The sequence below is a fragment of the Poecilia formosa genome, unplaced genomic scaffold (assembly GCF_000485575.1).
Source record: "Poecilia formosa unplaced genomic scaffold, Poecilia_formosa-5.1.2 Scaffold354, whole genome shotgun sequence".
Classification (NCBI taxonomy): Eukaryota; Metazoa; Chordata; class Actinopteri; order Cyprinodontiformes; family Poeciliidae; genus Poecilia; species Poecilia formosa.
The window spans coordinates 201,761-212,886 of record NW_006800293.1 but is presented as its reverse complement, the minus strand read 5'-3'; the positions used below and the strand labels follow the sequence as shown (position 1 = coordinate 212,886).

Genomic DNA, 11,126 nt, shown 5'->3' with positions numbered 1-11,126 from the left:
TGCCTTTCCCACCTCAGAGAAAAGCCTGGATGAGATTGGGGGAGACAGGAGATGGAGGAAGCTCTCCATCAAAATATCACAAGACCACAGAGGTCATAAAAGAAAGTGAAAAAAAACAAACAAAAAAATAGGGAATCCTTCATAAGTTCAACAAATATTTAAATGACATTTAGGATTTTGATGAGATCTTGTGAAGAGATGATTTCAAAGCTACGCTGCTACTAGCACTTTATTGTTCTTTGAAGGCAACATGAAATCTGAAGAATCAAACCCAACCCGTCTGCCCTGAACAAACATGTAAGGTAAGGTATGGGAGCGGGGTGACGCAGGCGAGAAAGCCAGAGTGATGCTGCTGCTGCAGCTATTTTTGGCTGCGAGGAACCATAAATCAGCTCCATTTCTCCGCCCTCACTCACTTCCTACGTCACGTTTTACTCCAAGCTCTTCTCTCTCTGCTCTGCATCATATGACCTCACTGCTGAAAATGTGAGAGACTGCAGAATACAAAGTGCTTTCTGTGAACATCTCCTGCCAACAACTGAACCATGAAATTGGGCAAGACTCAGATATGCAGCTAAAATCCACACTACGCCTTTCTGTGCACTATACCAGCTGGGCAATGTATGCAAATCTGGAATTTTCATGGCATTAGATACATTAAAAGGGTAACTTCTCAATGCACCTGAAAAAATACGACAGGTTTTTGTTGTGGCTTTACTGCAAAGTTTTGCTTTATCAAAATAGTACACATAGTGGTACACTTGTTAAGAAGAAAGACCTTCACAAAAGAGTGTTACAGCTGCTAAACATGATGAAAGCCATGGTGCATATCTAAACTTCTGAATGTTGCAGTTAAGCCTTGATGAAGTGGAAGAACCTCAGTCTTTTCCTTAAAACAGCCACAACCAACTTTTTATCACATAACATTTCTGATAGAGGATTCAAAAGAAAACAAAAAAAGAACAAAAACTGCTTTACAAGACCAAAAGAGCATTTACTGAGAGCTAAAATAACTTTTTACATAAAAGTTATCTGACTTAACTCCAGTGGTTTCTATGCACACTCTCTGCACAAGACTCCACTGCTGAAGAAAAAGTATGTTGAAGCCTGTTTAAAGTTTGCAGCAGAACATCTAGATAGGCCAGCAAAATACTACAGGAATATAATCTATTTAGATTATATTTTAGATTATATTAGAGTCTATTTAGATTAGGCCAGTGCAGAGCAATTTTGATTTCACCATTTTTGGAAGTCAAATTGTTCCACACATCACTCTGAAAACACCCCGCAAAAAGTGAAGTTTGTAGACGGGAGCATGTGACTTTTTGTCAGATTAAAAACACAAAGTTCAGGACATGTTATTAGGATTTTTGAAAGTCTTTGGAAGTAAGCCTCTACTTTTCCAGGATTTCTCTGGATTTTCATTCATCTTCCCTTCAACTTCAGCTTCTCTGGTCCTGTTGAAGAACAGCAACCCCGTGGCATGAGGCTGCCTCCACCGTGTTTCAAAATGGGATGCACTGTATTCCACCAAATAAAACCTTTTTGTGTGTATACAGGCCACGACAAATTAAATTTATGTCTCAGTTTATACAAGTGTCCTCCTTGAGGTTTTTGTGTTTCACTACATTGCTGCAATCTTTAAGTTGAACTTCTACTTACATCAGTTACTTTATTCTGGCTATTCTTCCACAAAGTCCAGATTTGTGAAGTGCCTGGGTAATTGTTGTATTTTTCAGAAGATTATCCTACCTGAGCTGTGCATCTCTGCAGCTCCTCTAGAGTTGGCACGGGCCTCTTGACTGCATCTCTGTCTAAAATGCTGCCCTGCCCAGCCAGTTTGTTTAGGTTTTGCAGTTGTGTCGTACATTAGCATTTTCTGATGATAGATTGAAAACGAACATTGGCCCATGAGATGTTGAAAGCTTCGGATACTGTTTTAGAGCCTATTTCAGCTTTTTAACTTTTTAAAGACTTCATCTCTGACCTGCCTGGTGTGTCCCTTGGTCTATTTCTTGGTCAATAACAAACCTCTGAGACCTTCACAAATATTTATGACAGTTGATTACACACACTTTATTTACCAATTTGGTTGTCTATGAAGACGGTTGATCACACCAGATTTTGTTTAGGGGTATCAGAGTAAAGTGAACATAAACACAAGTGCACAATGCTCTTTTAAATTTTAAAAAATTTTAAACATTTTCTGCCTTAAAAAAAACATTGAGGTTTATTGTGGTGTATTGTGACAAAAGTTCAGCAAGTAAATAATTCAACTGGTGTGCCAAAATATATTCTTTAGTTGTTCAACAGGTACAAGCGGAAAGATCTGCAGTGTCATCATGGTATTTTAGTCATAATATATCAAATAACAACAAATTCAAACGTAAAAATTGTAAACTGTGGAGGTTATTAATCATTTCTGGGTTTTTTTAAATAACTGTGAATAATGCAGACAATCCCTAGATATTTAAAGTATGTCGCATGAGTAAAAAGGACATTTCCACATGGTGACATCCTGTACGAACCTGATTATGTTGCATCATTTATGAATGGCGAAGAAAGAACAAACATGGGTGGAGCCGTGTAGACACAACGGTATCGGATTGGATAAGCTGCTGCCTCAAATGTGTTGTAGCGTTCAGTGATTGGCTGCTGGTTCCAGTGGGCGGGGCTTATTCCTAACAAGGATACGTTTTACTCTTAGCTTAAATCGGCTCTGTCACACTCAGAAAAAGCAGCTGTCACACCGTGAGCTGCAGTTAAAACGTTTGTTTTCGGAGTTTTAGACCATGTCTAACCACTGATGAACTAGTCTGGCGATTCAATCCGACTGCAGCTGCTTGTTTTCACCAAGGTTTTATTTTTTTTTTTTAAGACCGACCAAGCAGTGACTGCATGGAGCAGCCGAAGACGCAGCGTCGGGACTTCCCTACTCCACAGCCTGCAGGCGGGGAGTCACCGATGCGTTTGACCATCACTTCAACAACCGGCTGCCCGGTGGAGTTCAGCGTCCGGCGGGGAGAGACTGGGGAGGGGCTGAGGAAGCTCATCTCCCAGAAACTGGGGCTGCAGACAGACAGAATCATAGTGGTGCACAAAGACAGGTGGGTTAGCTCTGACTGCGTGTGTGTGTGTGTGTGTGTGTGTGTCTACGTGTGAAACCAGTGGGTTGCTGGTTTGAGACACTTTACCCGCTTTGACTGCGGCTGCTGGTGGTGAATGGATGTAGTGTGAAGTATTTCAGGCCATTTATCATAAACTTGTACCCTTTTTGTTTTATAAAGCCACCTGACTGCAGGGACACTGCTGGAGCAGGGTGTGACAGATGGCAGCAGGCTGACTCTAGTCCCAGTTATTGAAACTGGTTCAGCAGTAAGTTAGTCTCCCACATTCTCTGTTTGCAAACATAGCAAAATTGCATGCAGAAATGAACAACAACTGAGCTCTTTGGGGGGGATTGTGGTTATTTATTGCAGAGTTCAACTAGAGAGAGGACAGTGATGGACACGTTGGAGAGCTTAACAGAATCCCAGGTAAGAACCTGCATTAGGCGCTAAATGGACGTCATTATATATATGTATATACACTATGAAAAAATGTGGCAAAATTGACAAGAATGTATTTTCTTGTAAAATATTCAGAGTTTTTGACTAAAATCTGAGCTGAACTGCATGCAGGTGATCGTAATTTGTAATTTTATCTTCATCTTGGACCAAAATTAGCACCACAAGGCTCAGTGTTACTGACACAGCCAAGTTTACTGAATCTGTCTATGCTGTCGATTGAGAAAATTTATATGATCCATAAATTAGAAATATATAATCATTTAATCAGATTAAAAGCTTGTCCTGAAAAACTTGTTGGCAGAAAAGAAATAAATATATGTGTCTTTGGGCTAGATCTTCTTAAGAACAAACCACTTTTTCTCTTTGTCATCAAATAAATGAATGTCTGGTTGGCATTTATTTAGCTTCATGTACTAAAATAAAGAAACTTGTTATTTTTGACCGGTGTAATATTGCCTGGTCAAATACTGTGGCATTTAGATTGATTCAAAGTCTGTGACTTCAGCCATTTGGGCTTATTTTTTTTAGCATTTAACTGAGTTGTTTCATAACGAATTTGTTGATTTATACGAGTTTTAATCAGAATGTCTATATGATTGGATTGTGTTGTATTTATACAAGTTCAGTGGATTTGAATATATAAACTTTACACAAAAACTGAGGAACCGTGTTGTATTTTTTTAATCTCTTACTTGTACTGCATTTGTAAGGAAAATACAGAAGTGTTGTTCCCAAGAAAACTTGACAAACCTCTCTGCCAATGCCAAACAGTTTATGGTGGAGGCACTGTGACGATGTGGCGCAATACTAATAATGTCTGTGGCCATCTGTGTCACTGGAAAAACAAGGATAGTCATCACTCCAGGTAGTCTAGGTTCATGGGAATGTGAAGATTATAATAATAATAATACATTTTATTTATAATGCCCTTTATGTCTTAGGGCAAAGGGCAAAAACAAAACCAAAACAAGCGATTCCAAAGGATACAAAATTTAAGTAAATGAATAAATAAGACATTAAAACCAATATCTAAGAAAATGAACCAAAAATGTAGCTAAAAAGAAATCTAAAAATTGTCTTTATCTTGTAATTTTCAGCTATAACTATTTCCATCAAGACAAACTCATGTTTGCTGTTTGTTGTTTCTTTCAACAGAGTTTTGTCCTTCTTGGCCTCTGATTTTCTCTGAGCAGTTCTTAATTCACTCTTTGTCAACAAAAAGTGAATTTGTTTTTCCCTTCAGCAACTTTCTATCAAACTCTGGATGAAAATCTGGAAGATTTCTTTTTCACTGATTATTTTTCTGCACTCCTTGCAGATAGAGGACTTCCTTTCGGGGCGCCTGCCTCTGACCCTCAGCCTCGGAGCCGGCGCCCACACGATGTATGTGCAGCTCCAGCTGTCGCAGAAGGCCGGGGAGCTCCAGGGGAACACGGACTCAGTGGTTCAGACCACATGCAAACCTCAAACTGCACAGGCGAACAATGGGAACCTCCTGGAGGCGCCCTCTGCAGGGTCCTCCTTAGGATTCACCAGCTCACAGACTTCCTCTCCGCCCTCGCCCTCGGATCGCTCTGCATCCTCCCTCCAACGTAGCGCTGAGAAACCCAGAACTTCCTTTATCTCGTCCACAAGCGTAGCACCTGAGCGCTGCATCGATCCTCCGTTAGTGCGACGCTCACAGTCTGACTGCAAACCTGCTTTCCCTTTGGACTCTACACATCCTCCAAATCTACCTCCTGCAGCTACACCAATCTGTTCATCCAGACCCACCAGTTCTGAACCAGGACCAACTTCAGCCTTCATAGAGGTCAGTGATGGTACCTGTTTTCCTCTTGCAATGGTTGTAGTTAACAGGAAACAAGCAAAATCCACTTTTAGTTTTTTATAGACATTTATTCTCAGCTTCTTTTTTTTTAACAGGGAGATGTTCCTGCACATAAATCACAGCCTCCAGGGGCGGTCATTGACAGCGTCGTGAGTCACTCTCCAGGCGTCTTCTCTGGGACGTTTTCTGGTAGGTTTTTGCAGAAACGGCAGTCTGTAAATGCATACATTAGATCCTTCTAACAGTTCTTTTCACATTTCAGGTTAGGAAAGCAAGCTTTGACTAAATGTGTTGGGTTTTTTATATGATACACCAACATAAAGTAGCATATGTGAAGTGGAAATAGTTTTTTTTTTTTTTTACTAACTTAAATCTGAAAAATATGGCACACTTATGGATTCTGTCCCGTTTATTCTGATACTTAATAAAATTTGATACAGCACCTCCAGAAGTCATTTACTTAGTAAACAGAGTCCCTGTGTGTGTAGTTTAGTCACGATACAGATACGTGATCCATACTGTGGAGCTGTTCAGTAAAGGCTTCAGCGTTCATTAGTGAACAAACGTGAAGACCAAAACGTGCAGCAAGCAGGTCAGGGAGAAAGCTTGGGAGAAATTTGAACCAAGTTTGTGTTTAAAACATCTTTAAGAGCACTATCCAGACTATCTACTGAAATTACAGTAGAAAGAGTTTGGGATAACTACAGACCCACGGAGACATGGCTCTCACATAAACTAGGAGAGGGAAGGAGAGCTCATAGAGAAGCCACCAAGAGGCCCATATTCTCTCTGGAGGAACCTCAGAGACCCACAGCTCAGGAGTCAGGCTCTGTCATCAGGAGACCGTTTGTTCATGCACTTTATGATCCTTGCCTTTAGGAATGAGCAGTAAGAAGAAAGCTATCCGAAATCCAGATTCAGCATGCTATGCAAAAGATTATATCTGGCAGAAAACTAGAACTGCATATCACACTGAATACGCTGTGAAATGTGGTGGCAGCATCATGATGCTGTGGAGATGATTGACCTCAGTGAAAACAGGAAAGCTCTTCGGGATGATGAATTTTTCAGACTTTATTATTAAAAGTGTTGATCATTTTCCATCCCCGGTGTTGATCTATCACAATAAATGACATGTGGTTATAATATGACATAATCATGTAAACTTCAATGGGTACTTTAAAAATGTGCCAAACTTTTTTTTTTTTATCAAAATGAATAAATAAATATTGTAACAAGTTTACCAAGAAGGTGAAAGTTTACACGAACTGTTATCAAAGATCTAGCTCGACAGCTTTTACCATTTTATCTGTATGTTAATATTAATATTTCTAATAATGTCCAACCCCATCAGGGACTCTGGCCCCGTGCAGTCATGGGGGCATCAGTCATCCTCGTCGCGGCATCGCCATCATTCTCCAAATTCTCAACGACTTGCTCAGAGCTGCCTGCCACCACCAGGGGGCGCTGCTGCCTCCTTTATGTAACGAGTGCACTGCCTCGAACCTTCCAGGCAGCCATCTCACCGCAGAGGATCCCTGCATGGGAAGAAACAGACAACCACCGACCCAAAGCACAGAGCGCAGCGGTAAAGTAACACGGTGTATTTGATGCACAATTCGGTATTCTGATCCACTGTTTTATTGTTGTCAAATTATAACAAATGTCGTTTGAAAGCATTTGTTTTAGACAAACTGGTCCAGTTTAGACTCGATGTCAATTTGTATTAATTCCTTTTATTCCAAAACTATCCACTCATCTACGTAATTGGAGATTTAATATACATTATTTCAAATATTATTGTAAGATTTTCAGCTAAAGTGTTCAATTAGTCCACTTTCCAACAGAAATGTGTAAACAAATTCAAAATTTTCCAACAGAATGAAATGCGCTCCATATATATATATATATATATATATATATATATATATATATATATAATATTTGTCTTTGTGTATGTGCAATTTCACTCTTTGCAAATGAATTCTGTAAAAAACCTATTTGTTTTCACATACATGCATCATGTAAAACACTTTTTTTTTCTCTTCTCTCTCTCTCCAGGAGGGGATGAGAGTCAGACGCTTCACTCCTCTGAAGAGAATAAGACAATGCACTGCAAGATGGAGCGGCTGCAGCTCCTGATGCATCAGAGGCGTCGCCAGAGGCGGATTCGTAGGTGTTCTCTCCTCCATGGATTCGCTCAGCCAAACCAGCACCGGCTCCACCGTTCCTAGTGTACGCAAGCCGCTCACTGTGATTTCTTCTTGTAGCTATTTGAACAGAAGGAAGAATTTTCTTAATATGCAGTGCATAAAACCAGAGCAGGTTTTTTTTTCTGTTTGTAGTGAGATATATCAGTAGCTCTTGAGTAGCAAGAGCTACTAAAGAAAAACGTATAAGCTTTATACAGCTATTTTCCTGCGTCCGTTTACTGAGCATGATGGAGATGGCTCTTAATGTAGCATAACAATACAGAAAGTTCTTTTTTTATTATTATTTCTCTGTTCTACATTTTTTTTTTAGAGGTTAGTTACTGTGAGCAGAAACAAAACAACTTCTAATAAAGAGGGTTTCTGTCCTCAGTGGGTTTTGGGGGCTTGTTATTCTCTGGACATAAAAACAAATAGCAAATCAACCTTGAAAATGATGCAGGACTATGTCGTTTTTAACTCATGAGTTGTGCCTTACAACAACATGCAGTATTTACAGATGGTCCTCCTAGTTTTCCTCCTCCACCAGTAAGACTATCCCCAGCTCATGAAATATACATTATGTTTTCCTCCTCATCCTTAAAGGGATATTTTAGGATTTTTAAATTGAGGGTCTTTAAAAGGTTTTACTATCTCATCTGAAGTTGATGACCCTTCTTACTTAGTATAATCTTTGCAAACTTGTTTTCAAATAACTCCAGGATTATGTGTGCAGGTTAGAATTAAAAACAACTACAGAGTTCTAGAGCCTTACTAAAATCCCTAAAAAAAACCAGGGATTAATCAACAAAGAAGTTGATTAATATTAAAATATTCTTATATTCCTAAAAAGCCTCCGTGGTCGTTGTTACTGTAGAACATGATATTTTCACAATTAAAAATAACGACAGAAAATATTCTGCCTTGAAACAAAACATTCAACTTGTTTTATTTCTAAATCTCTGGTGGAAATAACCTTGAATATGATCATTGAGCACGTGTTTGTGCATAAAATAAGCAGATTTTTAGTTTCTAGCTCGTTGAAAATATGTTTGTTTGTTTTTTTTAAGTCGTTTATGTTCTGTAATCGGAACGCGTTTCAGGAGGATCATTGGTGGCGCACCGCCTCCAGCCTGCGCTGCTTGTGTCCATCAGCTTCTTTGCAAATAACCACTTGATGGCTCGACATTTCACATGAGCGTTTGCATAAACTTCTACCACCTTTATGAGATGTGAGTACTTTTAAGATAGAAGTCAACTTATGTCGTGGCTCCTCTTGGGCCAGCGTTAGGTTCAGCCTCCAGGTCTGTCTAATCTGATTATTGAACGAATACTAGAAGGGTTGTATTATATATTTATAATATATTAGCAGCTCAAAACCTTTGAGGGCATCTTTAGTTTTAAAATCTTGAATTATCCCTTAAAATACGCATTGGTATGTCTGTGTTGGTTTCTGGTTTGCCTCCATGCTGTAATTCCTGCAATGTGAACGACACAGTCCAAACACTGTGACTTGTCTTGTTTGGGATACTGTTCTGTAAATTTTATGTAAATATTCCACTTGGTGATGTATTCTGAGTTAGGTTTATCTGTGATTAGACGAGATCAATGTATTTGATCAGGCGACTTACCTCTTTCGTGTTTATTAAAGAGTGTGCCTCTTACAACTGACCACAACTCTAAGCAATATATTGCCTTATCATGAATGTTAAGAGTCTGTGTCATCTTTGGAGAATATTCCCTTTAAAAATGAAGAAGAGCATATAAACAACAATGAAAGCAGAGACTTAATAAAGCCTTGAAAAGACTTTATTAGTTCACTCGACTTTTCTATGTGGAGTTCACCTTTTGACGTTGAGACATTTACTGGAAGAATCAACTGGTTTGTGTGATATTTGTTGACTGAAGGAGTGTTCTTCGGTGTCTTTTTTCTCTACCTCTTTTATCTGCTTACACGCACATTGTTCCACGCTTACATAACCATAACATAAGACTGGCGTCAGTAACGCATAGCATTAGATAAAACTGATAGAGTTTGTCAACACCATTTGGCGAGGGTGAGGAACGAGGAATAGATCAACTCAAAACTGGGTCTTCATCCTTTTATTTCAATCAGTGTCATCTTTAAGGTGTGCTGAGTGCTGGACTGTGACTGTATCATTGTTCAGTTTGTTGAGTTTGTGTTTTACATTGCATCATTAATCATTTTCATATCAATATCCTTACTTCTTTGAGAAACAAATCTCGGGTCTGGGAAAAGATCTCCAGGTGAAAATTATTTTAAAAAGCATTTAAAAGAATATTCAACTGGATGTTTGATCTTTAAATGAATATTTAGAGAATATTCATTCTATAAAAGCAAAGAATGCATATTTGTATACTCTCTGTCTCACCAAGAGCGCTTATTGCTTTGCTTCCTGTGAAACGCACAGGAGCTTTTTCTGCTGGGTTTTTGTGTGTTGGACAGGAAAACATCCATTTCCTCCTACACCCTCCTCCACACTCCCCCTCCTCCTTTTAGCGCTGCAGAGAGAAGTTCCCCTCCCCCACACCTTTTGTCACAATCCCTGCCCTGTGGTGAAAAAGACAAATCTCCTTTGTAGTGTGACATGCAAATACCAAGTCTTAGCCAGACTATTCTTCATTAGCATTCAAAGTGTGGATTTTGTTCTTTTTCGAGGTGAACCTCCCAGATCTCCTTCAATCCCAGGATGTAGTTTTCAGCTCTCTGCAGCGTGGCTATTAGGCTAACGCTAGCAACATACGTGCTTTGCTTAGATAAAGAGAAACACAGGTTTGTCTAAATCCTGCCATTTGGAGCTGTTCATAAAACTCTCCTGTCTCACTTACTGGGGTGGATCAAAAGTGATGAACGACACCCGTTCAGAGCAGCATCGAGAATACAGATGGCGTCGTGAGTGGAGCTCTGCTTATGGGGACAAATCCGTTGTGGTGAGAGGAGCTGCAGCAGCCGGGGGTGTGCTGATAACTGATAAAACACATGAGCATGAATAAAAACACTGTCTGGGCTTTGAACCGAGTGTTAGAGAGGTGACATTATGCTCTGTAAAACGAAGACTATGTGACACAGAGACCCCAAACACATGAATGCACTGGGTAAATCCAAAGCAGAGCTGGTTTCAAGTTGCACCATTGTACAGAGGAGTACAGCCTTTGGAGAGGAGAGAGGCTGATTTCTGTGCAAACCTGAACAGCCAGTTTTCAACCAACAACTCTGAATCTTGAAAGACCTGAAGGCATTTTCAAATGCAACTACACCTCTGCCGGATAGCAACAACTGGCTGATGACCCTCATCTGGTTTATTGTTAGGCGTTTCACCCTCACATCCTGTCTTTTTTGTTTCTTTGTTTGTTTGTTTTACAGCGACAGCTGCAGAGACACAGAGCTGAACCTCCTGGGGGCGGCTTTACATACTAAAGTACTGAGAAAGAGCAGTGAGACTGAAACCAAAATTAGTCAAAACAAGGTCAAATGTGACAAGCATCTGATATGCAACACATTTGATTCCCTGATCTACA

At 39.7% G+C, this 11,126-nt stretch overlaps 1 protein-coding gene across 1 annotated transcript; it reads left to right on the top strand.

The window, feature by feature from the left end:
* The first annotated feature begins 2,665 nt into the window (after window positions 1-2,665).
* LOC103153543 (midnolin) lies at window positions 2,666-9,394 on the top strand. The gene is made up of 7 exons (XM_007574502.2): window positions 2,666-3,107; window positions 3,288-3,375; window positions 3,480-3,536; window positions 4,888-5,379; window positions 5,493-5,586; window positions 6,752-6,985; window positions 7,459-9,394. The coding sequence occupies exons 1-7, from the start codon at window positions 2,899-2,901 to the stop codon at window positions 7,629-7,631; spliced, it is 1,347 nt and encodes a 448-aa protein (XP_007574564.1). The 5' UTR covers window positions 2,666-2,898; the 3' UTR covers window positions 7,632-9,394.
* The last annotated feature ends 1,732 nt before the right edge of the window (window positions 9,395-11,126 follow it).

Bases quoted from the DNA above. Each gene is read 5' to 3' on its own strand.
- LOC103153543 (XM_007574502.2), top strand. From the start codon at position 2,899: ATGGAGCAGCCGAAGACGCAGCGTCGGGACTTCCCTACTCCACAGCCT. The intron at 3,108-3,287 runs GTGGGTTAGCTC...TGTTTTATAAAG, and splicing joins ATAGTGGTGCACAAAGACAG to CCACCTGACTGCAGGGACAC. The intron at 5,587-6,751 runs GTAGGTTTTTGC...CAACCCCATCAG, and splicing joins CTTCTCTGGGACGTTTTCTG to GGACTCTGGCCCCGTGCAGT.